Source organism: Toxotes jaculatrix, chromosome 10 (genome assembly GCF_017976425.1).
Source record: "Toxotes jaculatrix isolate fToxJac2 chromosome 10, fToxJac2.pri, whole genome shotgun sequence".
NCBI classification, from domain to species: Eukaryota; Metazoa; Chordata; class Actinopteri; family Toxotidae; genus Toxotes; species Toxotes jaculatrix.
Window position 1 is genome coordinate 9767842 of NC_054403.1, and position 17227 is coordinate 9785068.

A 17227-nucleotide genomic window follows, 5' to 3' on the forward strand; every position below is an offset into this window, starting at 1 on the left:
CACACACTGACACTTGAACACACACAGACGCGTACACATAGAGATATGGCATGGCATACAGAAGGTCCTCCCGGGCTTAGTCTCATTGACCTCAAACTGTTCCACTGAGATCTGCTGTCACTCAACCATGTTATATATAATACTGACGCACAAACATGCCCACAAGTACCCATTTCAGACACACATTATGTGCACAATATAAACACACACACTGAAAACATTCTTAATAACACAAAATGCATGGAAATTAGTTTGATTAGTTTTACCTTTGGTAAAAAAAGTGAAAAGTTTGAAAATTACACAACTTGCAACTTATGGCATGCTAAAACTAAACCTTCAAATTCCAGTCACAGCCTGGTTTTAGTGCAAAGCCACCATGGTGAAGACACCAAGCTCAGCTGCTCTAATAAATACGTTCTGCTCCAGTCCTCCAGATCTCCTGTTAACCCAGGCTTGGTCTCTGCGCACAGGGCAGGGATTGCAGGGCGAGCATGAAGCGATACCTCCACGCTGGCAAAACAACATGCTCCCTCAAGCGACATATCAGTTGGCACAAAAGTTATAAGGCGCAAAAAATTCGACTGCTACCCTGCAGCCCAATAACTGTTCACACCTTATCTCTTCTCTTAGGTTCCAAGACAGAAAACCAATTTATCTTCCTAGAAAAAGGGGACACTGATAGGAGATTATGAGAGAGTTATTTTAAGTCCGTACTCTTGGGAGACTGCAACCTTCGGGTTTAAATGAGGATTTTCATGTTTTTTAATTAGATGCCAATAGACCACATGTTAAGTTTTTCATAGTGTACCTAATGCTCTACATCAGTGGCTCCCAACCACAGTCCCATCAAATGAACTCAAGTAGCCTTTTATCGAAACTTCCTGTCATGTTTTAAACGTGATTCGTTTGAACTGATTTTAAACTGGATGTTGTTTAACACCACGGATACATAAAAGTGGATACTGCACTTTCATAAGATTAAACTATCAATGCTAGGTTGGTTTGATCAAGTCGACTACTACACTTAAAGCGGCAGAAGCTGTCTCTTTCAACTGTTTATCCATTACATTTAGCTATTCCAACCATTTATGCAATACAGTTCTATAATTATTTTAAGTGTTTATTCATGTTTCAGTTATTTATTTGAACCACTCATCCGTAACCTGTAGTTGGCTGTTTCAGTTTCTCTGCCAACTTGTTTTTACATAATCTCAGTTGCAACACGTAGTGTTCACTTGTTACAGCAGACTCAATGTGGATATTTTTATTTACAGGAAATTATCATTTCTGTTTTTTTAACTTAACTGAGCTATTCTAAAGTCTTCCTTTTGGCATAGTCACATTTTCAAATTGTACAGGACATTTTGTGTCAGGACTTAGGCGTGACGTTAGAGTGGGAATACTGAGAAAATTCTGGTATGAGAGTAACTAGCCCTGCACACACACACCAAATGAATGTAACAGTAGCCTAAATTAGCCAATTTTGTTTGCATATCATATTTCTGTCCCCTTGCTATGAAGTTAAATCAGATATAAACAAGCTCTGAAAGCCATGCAGCTTTAATTACTTAAATTGATTGTATTAGTGTTAAAGCTGGGGTTTATTTAGATACAACTACTCAGTCTTACAACCGTTTTGCAACAAATTTGTTGACACTTGACCTAATCTTTCGCTCATTTGGGAGATACAGTTTCAGTCAGAACTGCAACATCTTAATAACATCTAGGAGGCTGATGTGAACAGTTATTCCCATTCAGATGCTTGTTTGTATGAAATGACGGGAATACAGCCTCACCGGATGATTCTCATTGGTAATGTCACTATATATTGTTCTGTTCGGCTGCTTTCTGCTGATGCTACAAGGTCCCAGACTGCAAGCTTGCGTCTATAAAATAAGATTGCACAGATTGGGGGCGTGTGCCAATGCTTTTTCCAGTTATTCTACATTGTCTCTCAGCGCCATCACCTCCACCGAGCCTTTATCTGGTGAGCGGTGAATTTCTTTTAAGGGAAGCACATAGTTGAAATCTTTTACCCCATTAACCTCTCGTAGTGGAGATCAGCTGCACACACACTGCCCTGCTAGACCTGAAGTCTCCTGTGGGATATCTAAAATCAGCTAGTGTGTGTGTGCATGTGTGTGCGTGTGTGTGTGTGTGTTTTTTTTTTTTTTAACACATTTCAACCACACATTGAATAGAAATGCCTGTTCTCACTCCAACAAAATTGCATGGCGGCAGTAATGCCCAGAGATAAAACACATTCCCACTTGAAAAATACACCAAGAGTACAAAAAGAACCAGTGCTGGGCTCCAGGCGTCTACAGACATGGAGTATTCTCTGATATTAAATTTTCAACCAGATGCAGACACTGAGAACATCCTGTTCCTGCAGAGATATACTGTCATCTTTATTATCTTCTACTGTATATCAGCCAGGTACTGCCTGGTATGGCCTTTCTGTTGAAAAAATGTCAGGATAAGCTAGCGGCCATGAGAGTTGGTCAGATTCTTCCCTATTCTCAAACCCCACCTCCTTCACAGACCCTGCCAGCTCCATCTCTGTTATATAGGCCAGGACACTAAACGCAACCTGGCCAAGTCGTGTTGAACAGCCTGATGGTGACATCTGAGCCAAATAAAGAACATGGGAGGAGAGAGAAATGAAGGACACATTGACACTTCACAGCCTCAGAAATAAGTGTTCTCCAGTGCCCATAATGTATTTTATAACTCCAGTGCTACTTGGAGCTGTGTAACTACACATATAAAGAGGAATGCACTAACTGGAGCTTTCCACTCTACTTGTTTTTTCTTGAAATGAAAAGTGGAGTTGTGTTGTCTTTTAATTGTACAGTAAAAACGTACTGTATCAAGCCTCCAAGTCATCAGCATGGCAGCAAGCCAGTTCCTGAGACAAATTCCTGCACTTGCCAAAAAAAAAAAAAAGCGATTTTGATCCTGATTCTGATTCTGAGCAGGCATCGGTCACATGAAGAGAAGGGAAGGAGATACAGCTATGTATGTCTGCTGAATTCTTTCAGGGGTCTGAACTATGAGGAACTCTATCATAAAAGAAAATGAAAAATGTTACCCTGACTTTCTGTCTCGGTCTCATCTCACCTCACCTCACCCGCCCCTCTTCCCCCAAATCCCTCAATCTCTCTGTTTTACTCAGACTCACCAAGATAGTGGTGACTATGTAAGTTCTGTTCTGCAGGCCGTAAGTCTCGTTGCTGCCTCTCATGAAGCTGGCGGTGGTCACATACTTCTCATCTTCGTTCCAGTAGCCGACCTAGGACAAGGAGAGTGTGTCACAGTCCCGGGGCTTGTATTTATTAAACTGCTAAAGGTGAAATTTTATGCTGAGGTAAAAGATAAAAACAAAAATCCTTCACTTTTACTCCTACTCACATACTTAAGAATAAAAGCTGTTTATCAAATTTCTTATGACTAAAAAATGCACTTAAATTTAAGAGAGGTTAATAGGTCTCTTAAGATAGTTCAGCGTAGATCCTTGATGGCTGCAGTACAGAGAGATGAGCACACACCCACTGATTGTACCAAATGTCATTGGTATCATTGGTCACGATGAATAATATGTTATCTGAAGTCTTCTGAATAGTGAAGGCAGCACTGTACGGCTAATTTAGCCACTATTTGCATTTGATCCTAAGGTTTGATAGGATGTTACACCACTATTTCATTTTTCAGGGGTGCAAACAACATAAATGACTTTTTATGCAGCCTCACTGTTTACACTTGTCAATGTAGTTTTTCTTATGATAAGATTTCTCTAATGCATCATGTTTATCAGCGGCATAATATTTTCTTGTCCTGCTCCAGTATGGTTTTCATTTTCTTTACATTTTATTAAGGATATTAATAATGATTTCACTCCTATAAAGGATTTCATTCTCTCATTAAAAAAAATATATATATATACATGTATTGCTCGCTGGGAAACCACATCACTGAATTAACTGTAAGGATTTATTTTGAAGGATGAAGAGCAGTGCAGATGGGTTACATGTTTACCTTCTTGGGTCCAGACGGGGCCAGTTCCATGACGCTAACGGTGTAGTTGGTTCTGCGGCCTTTCTCGTTGAACTGAATGTGACCAGTCAATCCATCTATACGGACCTGTAATGGAGTCACAGATATTGAATAAGTCACTCACAGGGTCGCACTCGCCTGGCAGATGGGTAAATAATGGCTCTCGTGAAGCATACTCACACAGGCCATTTTCTTCACGTCTGCACTGGCAGCAAGCATTTGCATGTCACGCTTACACAAGATGCATGTTAAGCATAGTTTGCATGTGCTTGCATAGTATTCATTTGTGAAAGTCCACAGTGCCTGGGTCCCTACAGAGGCGAATGACAGACGGTGTTGCGTGTATGTGTACAGTGCAGTGTGTTTGTCTTGGCTGCGTGATGGAGTTAATTGAGCGAACACGGCTTCAATCTCCAGTCTATCCGCAGGCAGATGGCTAGATTGACTCTGAGCAGGCCTCTGCACAGCCACTCTGCAGACAGAGCCTCAGGCTGCACACACACACACTAATATGCAATTACATGTACACCCTTGCAGACACAGTGCATTTATTATACACTGTTCATAGTCTATGTGGATGGGGTTCCAGAGTAAATAAATAACACACTTAACTTTTAATTGGGCACTGTGTTTCTGCAAAAACTTAGATTTTTAAATATGAAATAAAGGTCTTTGTTCGCCGATATACAGGGTTTTAGATGCCTCGGTGCGTCTGTGTGTGTGTGTGCATGAGATCAAGAAGTCTCACAGCCAGACCGGCATTTCCATTCCCATTGCCAAATATTGAATCTCTAAACTCAATTGCTGATGTCATATTTCATGATGATCACAGCTGAGTGTTATTGCCCGCAGGTTTTGTTTACTAGCCATGATGTCACATTTGATACTGGAGAGCTCCTCTACGACTTAATGTGAACTTTACACGACAGAATGAGACCTAATTTGTTCAGCCAGCCCCAACTCAGGAGCTGTTAGCCGATGTGCCACTCAAGAATTTGCGCTAGTGTGTGCACCCGTCCATGTATGTGCATGCGTGCGCATGTATTATTGTGTTTCTATGCATGTGCTCAGACCTGCTGCAAGGCTCTCTGGATGTCTATGCCCTGTCCCCAGGGAGCCGGTGGGTTGGCGAGACACTCTCCAGCGTTGCCCCTGCGAGAAATGTCTATCCTTTGTCTCCTTAAATTCTGGAAGGCCGTGGACATGACTTTCACCCCGTCGTATGTCAGCGCACCTGTGTACTGCACAGAGAGAGAAGACAAGTCAAACAGAAGCAACACTAGTAAAAACTGATAAAGGTCCAGGCTGAAGGGAGTTAAGGTATTTTGAGTTAAGTTTTTGACTCTGTAAACACACAAATGTTTGGATTTGGAATCAATTGTCTCTCTCAGCTGGTTGGAAAGTTGTTATGGCTAAAAATCAATGGTCACCCCCACAAACAAACTCAGATAGGATCAAGGGTTATGTGCCCAGAACATCTAATGAAAACCCTTTCATAACTTTTCCCAAATGCTGCTGACAGTCACACACAAACCTTAACCAGTGATCACAGCTCCAAAGAACAAGGTTGGATTTACAGCATAACAACTCTCTGAACTCTTAGCATATCCCACAATACTTTTTAACTTACTGTATCAATGCTTTACAGACAGAATACTGAAAATGAAAGAGGAAAAGGAGAATAGATTGGAGAGTGAAGGGTTAATACTTTGAGTCCACTCTTGGGCACTTTGGAGTCTTTATTGTCAAACTCCATCCACTGCTGGACGACGCGGCTGACGCTGGGCTCAGAGTTGTTGACGAGCTGGAAGCCAGTGATGTTCGCCCCACCTTTCCTCAGGTCTGTCAGATCGATGTCCAGGAAACCCTGAGACAGGGGGAAGGACAGGCAGGGAAAGTCCGTTAAAATGATGATTTTATTCTCCTGCACAGTATTAATCATGCATCATGCATCATTTTTTTTCTTTCGAGATTCTTTGGTCTGAAGGTGTCACTGTCTCCAGTATTTCACCAAAAAAAAACAAACAAACAAAAAAACAAAAAAAGAATGTTTTAGTTTGTTTCTTATCCATTTAATCATCTTTTGGCCCCTCTGATTTTTCACTGAACCCTTTAGGGGCCCCAGATTCCCAGGCTGGGAAACCACTGTGCCAGATGATTGAACAGGAAAATAGGACATATTTTTCTGCTATACTGAATTATTTTTTTTTTATGGACTTCAACTGTTGCTTTTGTTTCTTGTGAATTACTCAGTAACTTTACCTCTAAAACCAGTTGACCTATGAAAATGGTGACAAGGCGTCACGAGCAGGTCGTGCTTTGTTTCATGAGTCACAAGCCGAAAAGGTTGGAAACCAGTGGGTAATTTTGGAGAAAGGATTGTTGTAACTGTTTTTAACCATCAAAAGTGCAAGGGTTAATTGCATACTGAAAATGACAAATCCTTCTTTTTGACTTAAGACAGGTTATCCCATTGAGCAGACTCCATCCTTGTCTTTCCTGAGGGACAAGAGTAGTGAGAAAGAAAATAGAAAACCTAATTTCAAGGCGGGAGCAGTCCGCAGCTAATCTCTGATAGACTCAGTCCTTCATAGGCTACTGTTAACAATGGCAGGATCAAACCCTTATGGGCTACTGTGAACAATGCCAGGGATGCCTCGGGCAGAGTAGAATGGAGAAGAGAAGCGATTTACTGTAATGGTATCTCCTACTTGTATTTTTTTCCCCTGACTATTATGTGGAGAAGGACGTTTTTCAGAGAGGAAGAAAGGCAGCAGAGTAGGAGAGGTAGTTTCAGCCTCTTAGCAGGCTGCCTGTCAGTGTGGGGAGAAGGAGAGGCAGACAAGTGGGGATGGGGGGGAGTGGAGACAGAGCGGGAGAGGGGGAGAGAAGATTTGTCTGTGATTTGCCTGAGATTTAAGTTTTGACTGATGAGAAGAAAAGGGGCCTCACTTGATTGTCTCCTGCTCACCAGGCATCCGTCTGACTACACACACCTTCCTATCCTGTTCTCTTTCTTCTCTGCTCTGATGTTATTTGTTTCATGTCATCTGACGTTTGGCGCTCTCCTGGCCATACGTCTGTCTCAAACTCTCACTTGTTTACTTTCTCTGATCTTCGTATCCATTCAGTAAAGACAAATGATGTCAGGCAGAAGTGGCTGGCTGTTAACTAGCCCAAAGTTCAAATCGTTTCATGCCCTTCGTGTTTTGATAAAAGGTCGGACGGCTACAAAATGAAGGCTAGCAAAGAGGGGAAGCAAAGAAGAGGGGCAGCATTCAGTCTCCCCCCACTGCCACCATCTCCCTAATGTACCTGTGTGTGTTGCCAGGTGTCCATATTTCTCAGCTGAACAGACAGAGTTGTCTTCTTTCTGCTCCATGTATGAGCTAATGCAGTGCAGTGAGCTGAAGAGGTTACTATAGAAACTAGCCTTTCTAACACTGGACATGGAGGTGGGTAATTCAGACAGATATTACAGCCACATTTAAGTATTTACACTAATTCTTTCTTCTTTTCTCTGTTGCGCTATGCTGTGTTTCTCAGACGCACACACACACACTGCTACAGATGCACATGCAAGTAAGTAAATTAGTAAAATTATAAAAAGGTGCAAGGACATTGAAATTTTTTTTTTTTTTTTTGCACAAACCTTTCAATGGTCCCATTATAAATGACAGTGGCCACTTTGCGTATCAGCTGTTATTACCGTCCAAGTCTTATCATTTAAAATTAAATCTGGCAAACTGGCCAGACAAGAGAGATTGAGCCAATCTAAAACCCCTGCAGTGAGAAATTGTTCAAGCCAGCAGCTGCATATTAATGCTGTTATTACTACAGCTTCTGTTGATGTCAATTTTCTCTTCATTTGGTAGCATTTAGGGAGACTGAACAGTGCTGTAGGGGTCTACATACCATTTGCACTGAGAAAATGGCAGCAGACAGAGAGAGAGCTGGATGGATATACACAGATCAGCCACAACATTAAGACCAGTTAGTGGGTTAGACATGTCTGTACATACATATATAAAACTGGTTTTAATGTGAGTCTGCATTGATTTCTGTCTCTGGCTGTCACAGATTCCCTGCTAGTGTCTCATTGTAAGTCTACTACAGTCCTGCAGCTATGTCTGCAGGTTTGACAGTGCAGGGAAAATATTATATGGTGTAGCCGAAGAGGAAAATGGGATGACAGAACATAAAAGACACGAAACCAGAGAGTTTAAGGCTAAATTATTAGGCACATGCCAGTCTATTAAACTGGTAATAAAGCACCGGAGGTCTGGAATCTTTTTGAAAGCAACATTTAATAGCGATGCAAATTCCGTAGAGGCATGAAAGTATGTAGAGAAGCATGTGGAAAATGTCCAAAGAAATCTAAATAGATAAAAAAAATGCAGTGCTATGATGATGATTTCTTACCAGGTTAGCCAGGATGTAGTGATAGCTCTTTGCATTCTTGCCTTGTTCAACAATCTGGAAGACAAAGGTGGAGGAGAAATAAAGGATAAAATGCCTGTAATACAAAAAACCAAGGTCGATTTCTCTGTGTGTGTGTGTGTGTGTGTGTGTGTGTGTGTGTGTGTGTGTGTGTGTGTGTGTGTGTGTGTGTGTGTGTGTGTGTGTGTGTGTGTGTGTGTGTGTGTGTGACTAAAAGAGTGAGGGGAGGCTTCTGACAGCGTCTCAGCAGTGTGCCTGGTACAGTGTACAGTACTTGACCTTGTGCAAGACAGACAGAAAGTGGGTTCAGGAAATCAGAGCAAACGTAGCGAACACTGAATGAACTACTTTATAAACAGGCGACTAACACAAATGTCTGCTTTAACCTGTGTGTGAAACAGCAACATATTAACAACCAACCACATATGATCAAAGCAGTTTAAAGGAACTGAACAGTTATGAATGAAATGTTCTCCTCTGTCCTCTCCCTTCTCATTTCCTTCTCTCCTCTCCTCTCCTCTCTCATATCCTCTTCTCCTCTCCTCATCTCTCCTCTCTCATTTTCATTTCATCCTCTCCTGTCCTTCCTCATTTCCTCCTCTCCTCTCCTCATCTCTCCTCTCTCATTTCCTCCTCTCCTCTCCTCTCCCCTCCTCTCTCATTTCCTCCTCTCCTCCTCTCATCTCTCCTCTCTCATTTCCTCCTCTCCTCTCCTCATCTGCCCCCCCGACTAACACTATTTATGAATTAAAACGGCGACTAAACACTTAAATATTACTACAGTGCATAACCACAAATAAAGGCAAGTCAAACCCTAAAACAAACCAAGCTGAACATTAAAAAAGAGAGGAATAATAATTTTTTACCACAAAATAAATAATTAAATGAAAAGAATAAATAGAGTCAACTGACTCAATAAAAGTAGTATAAAATGAAGGAACAAATAAATGAATATTTAATGCAAGCAAACTGCCGAGCGAACTTGTCGTAAAAATTGCAATTAGTCATCAGTTTGTAAATATAATACCGTACACACTACTATATTTTCTTCCTTCCCCTTCCTGCTCTTTTCTTTCACTATGGTTCCCCTGAGAGCTCTGAACTGATCTTTGATCTAATATTGAAATAACTTACAATATTCTGCTTCCCTGGAACCACATCATTGGTCTAACAATATCATCAAAAAATGAAGTCTGTCAGGGCTGAACTCTGCACATGCCCCTCTCCCACGCCTACTGTACACTCCATCCCTCTTCTGCCTGCACTGCTGTCATTTTCTAACTGCGGGGGAAACAGGTCAGCCGAGCACCTCTGGGTCAGGGCAGTTTTGGACATCACAGTGAGAGGTGTGTAGTGTAGTGTAGTGCCGGGGCTGGTTTATTTATAAATGAAACGGGCACATCGGACACCACTTTGGCTGACATTTAAATGCATGTAAAAGATGAAAACAAAAACAAAAAAAAGGCTGGTGGCACTCTAGGCGAAAGTGTACTGCTTCGCCTGTGCCTAAATAAAGAGCCTGCTGTGCTATACAACAACAGTGTGTGAGTGCATGTGTCATCACAGCATGCTGGGCAGTCACATAAAATAAGGCCGAGCGGGCAGCACTAATTTAAAGCCATGCACCATCCGATTGATAGCCTTAGTGCAGAGGATAAAGGATTTCACTGTCTCCACTCAGGAACTACGCATGACCTCACTCCTCATCCTCTCTGTGAGCTTTTTCCACTGCGTATTCTTCGCTGAGTGTACTCATTTGTTTGTGTGTTATGTGTGTGTGTCTAATGATGCTGTAGGTCATGACAGAAGGTGGCATTTGTTATTAATGGTGACCCCAGCACAAGGCGGGCCCGGCAGCCGAGCCCCAGGCAAGGAAAATCTAGAGGGAAGACACACGCCAGCACTGACACCAATACACCCGACATGGGGGGAAAACACACACACACACACACACACACACACACACACACACACACACACACACACACACACACACACACACACACACACACACACACACACACACGTTACTGCCACAGTGGACTGTCAAATGGAAATGTTTTGGATGTGAGTGGTTTTTTAATTATACATGCAGATTTGAAGAGTCATTCAGAGTTCAGCCTCAAGAGAACGGGTCATTTTTGTCTCTCTGTTGGAAAATACACTCAGAGGTACGTTCTCTGTCACAATAAATGTTCTCCGAGGAGTCCACATCAACATTCTGCCTACATGAGAAGTCACCCTCAGGATACTGTCAGTGGCATTATCGTAAGAGAATCCATGTACTATATGAGATGAATGAGATGAAGAACACAGGAGAGAGTTTAAAGGGCAAACGAGGCAGAAGTGTTGTGTGTGTGTGTGTGTGTGCGTGTGTGTATGTGTATATGAATGTGTTTGCCATTGTTTGGGTGCGCTGGCAGGGCAGCGTGGAGGCAGGGAGCAGATGTGGGTGATTGATGGTGGCCGTCTGAATGGAGAACTTCTCCGGCTCAGCTCCTGTAAACTGGTGAGAACTCATGCAATAACCTTAACTGTAGACACAGGGCCATCAATAACGTTAACACAGACCAGACATAGCCTACACAAACAGATGGGGACTATCTCTGCGTGTGTGGACGGGTGTGAGCTATGAACATCATTAAAGTGCAGGTGTGTGTTGTTTCTTATGAACAACAATGTACTGAAACAGAAAAAAAAAATTACAACCTGCCTGAAAATCATAAATCATACAAGTAATATCAACAAGCAGAACAATACAAATATAACATAGTTACTGTTGCTGTTTGCCTGTAGATTTTTCTGTTATAACACAACCTGTATGTAGTTTATATCACTTTTTTCACAGGAGATATTTTGACTTGTAAGAAAGGCACAGGTGAAACAACTTCCAGTGAGCCAGCATGCAAAATACCAGAGGAACCAGTTACCCAGGAACTAGTTTACCTAAGTGGGAAACAATAAAAAGACACCTGTGCTTTTTAGTGTTTAGTAATTTTTGAAGCAATGAGTTGTTGATTTCAGACAGAGGTAGACAAAAGCAGGCTTCTCATTTCTAGTCAACTGTTTTCATTTTTACTGGAGAAAGGTTTGTTCTTCCTAACTGGCAGGCATAGTGATAACTCAGGTAGCGAATAAATGGTAAACAATTGTATTATTCAATCACTGCTTGGTCACTACTGTTAGTAATAAGCTAGTTAGCCAATTTCTTCCACTTTAGCTCTTATGTTTTTGGTTTTTGAAAGGCTACAAAAAAAGATCCAAACTATTTAGATGCTGAGTTTAATTCGTACCACAGCCCTATGAACACCTCTTCAACATGCGGTGAAATCCAAGGCCTAACAGACCTGCCATGCCTAGTTACAGTTGCTAAGCTGTGACTGGACAATCTTTGTTCGGGGGAGGATGCCAGGATGCTTTTCCTTTCAATAGTACAGAGGTGAGTTAGTGACCATGCTATCACAGAAGAACTGCAGACTCCAAATGCCAGTGCTGTGTTATTTATTGCTCCTGTCCTTGATGCTCCAGGAGACCAAACACCACAGCAGACCGCCAACCAACCCCCACTTTCCATTTACACTCGTACACTCTTTCTTTTTTTTTTCTTACTGCCTCTCTCCTTTGTTCATCTGATTAAAACAAGCACAGCATTGTTCTTAAGAGAGTGTTTTTTTTTTAAAATGTGTTCACTGTATTTATCTGAAGAAGTCTTTTAAATTAACATGCAGGCTATTGAGTTTATAATAAGCACAATACATGATCTAAAGCATAACATACACAACAGTATGGTTTTATTGTGTTATGAGGTTGCACTCTTTAAACTGAAATTGCATTATACTGTAAAATTTCAATATAATTACATAATCCCCTATCATGGTAAAAACAGAGGAAAGCTCTTTACCTTCTTGAGGATGCCAGTAAGCCTCTCAGTCTCACAGTCGATGATAATCTGGCCCTCCTTCCTCTTGTCCAAATCCTGGAACACTTTCAAGAAAGAGGCCTCCGTCATGGTCTCCACATTAACCGAGGTCACCAGCCAGTTCCTCTCTGCCGCTGTGTCCAGAACCTTCTGCAGCACTGACAGGCCTGGGGGAGAACAATGGAAAGAGGTGAAACTCTCTGGGAAACGCCTCGGATCTCAAGTTCCGGTTCAGCCGGAGAAGGGAAAGTTCTGCAAAGAAGATGAATGAAGTGATGAATGTCTAGCTGCTATTCAGTTACTGAAAGCGATCCATGAGTGTCTATATTTTATTAGGCGGCATGAGACATAAATTATGTGCGGGTTAAACTTATATTGTATGTAGTCATATTATGAGCCGAGAGATAAATTAAAACAACTTGAGAACAAAACAGAAGCTGTGCAGGAAACCAAACTGCTCGTGATAAGCTTATCCATCAGAATCTCCCCTGTAGCTTCAGTGATAAAGTGTAACGAGTGGGACAGTTCATTAAGCACACTGACACGTACAGGTGTGCTTTTCCAGCTCGTACAGCGCCGGGCTAAATAATCACCACTTTCACACTAACAAATAATCAGTCCGTGCATCATCGCAGACGACACACACGCAGCCAGCTTTACGCCCTCCAAGCACCAATTACAGTCACCGATACGCTGCTGAGACACTCGAGCATCACAGAGAAAGAGTCAGAGCAGCCAATGAGCTAGGGGCTCACGCTAAGGCAGGAAATAAAAGGCGATTAGAGAACACATTGATCTTGAGCTCTGATTTACAGTCTGACTCACTGTTGTACTCCTTTGCTGCTGGCAGTACACCAATCAGATTCCTCTCGAGCTGGCAGCCGCAGTTGTTTCAGAGAGTAAATAAAGTAATTTCACCCGCAGCAGACTGGCAGCCATTACCCAAATGAATTATAGCAATTACAAAATTTAGAAATGTAAACTAATACATAATGTCGCTGTATTTGTTTTTCTTTTTTTCCACTAAGCTGACAAACACTGTTAAAGCCACCGTGGGGCTATACGTGATGTGCTTTGCATATCCTCCGTGCTTGTTTGTTCATGTTCATACAGGCATTTTATGCATATTGAGCAAATGTAAAAATGGCTTATCCACCACCACCACAACAACAACACAGAGCCTGTCAAAAGAAGAATGAGGAATGCAGTCGCAGCTTCTGAAAGATGATTGCCCGGCCTTATTAGAATGCACAGCAGCTGCTCTCCAGGCAATTCATGCTGCCTATTTGACACCAGGTCATTAAGAAATACAAAGATGGATGGTGTTTCACCTCCACATATGACTACAATACAGTGCATGTAAATAAATTAGACAACCAGAAAAATGCAGGGACGTTGAACAGAAGTGTCACCTTTCATGGCATCTCTTTCCATTCACTGTTGCTAATGAGTGAATAATTGTAGTCCTTGGTACTGATGTGTAATAGTTGTGTATGGAGAGAAATTAAACTTGAAATGGTCATGAATGTGTATTACATGGTCTACAACTGAAAAATAAAGATTTATAAGTGTATTTTTTTTTTTTTTCACATACTGACTTTATCATCAGCTGTTAAATGTGTACGCATGAATTGCTTTGAAATTACACATAAATCCACTTAAAGCCCAGATGTCCCAGTTTTCCACCAGCACTTAAATGCATCATGCCTCTGTGGATCTGTGCGGAGCTGGAGACCGTGAAAAGAGTCTCAAAACTCCACACGCGAATGTTACCTGATCCATGTGTGTCAGGTGATCCGTGTACACACGTTCAATGATCTGTGCATAAATACAAAACAATGTCACAAAACATTTTTTTGACATTTGGGTAAACAGGAAGCTTTTTGAAAGAGAAACTTATCAGATTTGTGAAGCTGTTGTTGAGAATCTCCTTATAAAATATTAACATTTATTCAGGTTGTGTAAATGTGTAAAATTGCTCTACATGTATTCCAATTGCTTGGTTTTTGTGTGGGGACTGGAATAAGGACTTGCGAGTACCCACAATTACACACAAGTCATTGTAGATATGTGTAAATTGTAGATCATTTGATACACATTTGTGACCATTTTGAGTCTAATCTCTCTCCCAGAGCTGTGAAACTGATGATGGGAGGCCGTTAATCGTGGCTGTGAATAAGTCCTGGTGTGAGTGGAAGTTTTCAGCACCATGGACAGCACCACACAACATCATGTTTGGTCTGAAGCCGTTCGCTTCTTTTCATCTTTTTACTCTTTTGTTCATCCCTTTTTTCTTTAAATCATATATCATCTCCTCTATCATTTCATGTGTTTATTTGTTTGTGAATCTGGTTGTGCATTATGTACATTATGTTCCAGCACTTGAGCGTACAGCTGGGCAGCAGTCAAGACGCACTAAAATTAGTGCTTGAATCTCATTAACTCTCGGTGTTGAGAATGTTCTGTGCTGTAACAGAGAAACCTGCAGTCAACTCTCCCTCAATGTTAACAGCGTGGCTGAACTATTGCAGCTCTTATGTCTCCATATCTTCCATCTGCTCTTCACTCCTCCTCTGCTTCCTTCCTTTTTTTGGCTCACTGTGTTTGCATTGAATTTCCTCTCGCCTCTTTAAATGTAGCTATATGCCCTGACGCTCCCCTATAAATCAGAGCCAGCCTGACACAGAGGCTTGTAGGACTAGCCAAGGTAAAAATGGTCTTCCAAAGGCATCCAGAAAGGGAATAATATCATAATAGAATCTGGCTGTCATAAGCACCCTTTTGGCCAGAGGCACAACACTGAAACCTGGGAACCAGGCAATCGAGAGAAGAGAAAATAACACTTGGGGAAACCATTTCCTGAATATTGTTTATGATAGGTTTAATGGGCTATCAAATTTGTTTTCCCGTTCTTGGTTTTTGAAAATAAAAACGAGAGGCACTTTTATTAGCGGGAGCTGCGCTTTAAGACAGCAAGACAGATGTTCATGGAAAAGAGAGGAAGATGTTAAAGCTCTGGAGATGGCAGGAAAGTGATAATTCATATGGTATATGTGTACGTCCTTGTCCATTTCAGGTAATGGACTAAAACACTGGGCAAACTAGGAATATAAATACATAAATAATAGAAATTTATTAGGCTAGAAATTAAAGAACCTCTGGCCTCTTCATAGGCAATATCACCAAGAAGATACTTTAATAAAATATTTGGAAAAAGCACACTCAGGCGTACACACACACACACACAGCAGACAAATTCCTCACAACTAAATATGATTTTTCTTAAAGGCTTAAAATAACCCTGTAAAGGGTGACTGCAGCGTAGTATCCAGGCAACAGAGGGCTACTGATATGGATTCCACTGGCTCCATCCCACCACTCAATCACGCAGGGGTGACCCTGCACACACACACACAAACACGCACACACTACTCAACAGTTTGTAAGTGGATAATGAAGGGGTCACAGATGATCAAAAAAATCTGCGGCCGTCATACAGCAATAGAGCTGCAGACCACTGTGAAATCTCCGCTGTCAGCGCTTGGTAGTAGTGGTGCTGTGTGCACTGTGACATGATGGCATCTGTCTCTTAAAGCTGACTTAAGCCTGAGTATTTCTCACACACAAGTCAAAAAACATGAGCACATTAAAGTTGCAGTAAGCCCTCATGATGTTTGCAGATGATTTGCATCTGCAAAAAGCACACACACACACAAATACACCCATCATGGTCATGCTCCAAAACCCACAACACCTGGGACAGATGGCATAGCATTATGGGAAGGGTGCAGCTGATTGGTTGGAGAGGAGAGGAAGAGGAGGCTGACAGGTGTGCTGCTTTATTTCTCTCTGCCTCTGCAGGTCCATTATTAAGATGTTTAAATTGAACACTACAGCACTTTTTGGCATTCTGCTGTAAAGGGGACTGTTGTGACGTGGGTTAATGTGGAAGACTGTACAAAGAAAAGCTTATTCTTTTGTTCCATTGTGAGATTTATCTGCTAGCCGGAGCAGGTCAATGTCTCTTTTCTGTATCCGCCGTCTGCACAAAGACGATGGTGTAACACAAATGTTCTGATGGCTGCTCATTTCTGCACAAAGGCCATAATAGACCCCACTGCCATCGTAAGGACAATCTGAAGACAACTAATGGCGGGTGGTTTAACAACTGGTGCTGGGTCTGCCTGTCTTCATATGTGTGTAGTAGAACTGCCTGTTTCACATTTATTTAAGAAATTCTGTGATAAAACATATAATCGATGCTAAAATGAATTAGGATGATTTGACATTTAATAAACTTCTAAAAATCTAAATGTCCACTACAAAAATGACTACATTGATACAGCATGATGTATGAAAATAAATAAAAGCTAAATAAATTCTGCTTCCCACCTGAGTCAGAGCTGTACATGTAGACAAACTTGGTCCATCCGTAGTGGTCGATCACTCCCACCAGAGCGTCCTGGAGCTCAGGCCTCAGCTGGATGACAAACTGGTTTGCTGTCTCAATGGGGAAGGACGGCGTGACGAAGCAGACGTGCAGCGCTCCGCAGAAGGACATGAGCATGTTGACTGTCTTCCTGTCGTACAGGCCAATGATGGCATACACGCCTTTGGAGAACTGGGAGCAAACTGTGAGTGAGAGAAGAGAAAAGAGGGAAGAGGGGACAGGAGGAAAGTTAGTCTCTGGACTTTCCTAATTAGAGGATTATGGCATATTTGTATTAAGCTAAGAAAAAACTCTGGGCAATTAATGTGAGCAAATTCATTATTAGTAAGAATCCCTAAAACGTAATATGAATTGTAGGATGT

The 17227-nt window shown here is 41.7% G+C and overlaps 1 protein-coding gene across 7 annotated transcripts in view; it reads right to left on the minus strand.

The window, feature by feature from the left end:
* gria1a (glutamate receptor, ionotropic, AMPA 1a) overlaps nt 1-16997 on the minus strand; it is a 44265-nt gene extending 27268 nt beyond the window's left edge. For 6 of the 7 annotated variants that reach the window (XM_041047637.1, XM_041047635.1, XM_041047638.1 and 3 more), the window contains exons 1-7: nt 16808-16997; nt 12398-12582; nt 8479-8532; nt 5765-5923; nt 5130-5297; nt 4039-4143; nt 3185-3295 (exon numbers count right to left, since the gene is read on the minus strand). In XM_041047637.1, coding sequence (XP_040903571.1) covers nt 3185-3295; nt 4039-4143; nt 5130-5297; nt 5765-5923; nt 8479-8532; nt 12398-12582; nt 16808-16982 — 957 coding nt within the window. In that variant the 5' untranslated portion in view covers nt 16983-16997. The remainder of the gene's footprint in view (nt 1-3184; nt 3296-4038; nt 4144-5129; nt 5298-5764; nt 5924-8478; nt 8533-12397; nt 12583-16807) is intronic. The other variant, XM_041047639.1, reaches the window with a different exon arrangement.
* Between the last annotated feature and the right edge of the window lie 230 nt (nt 16998-17227).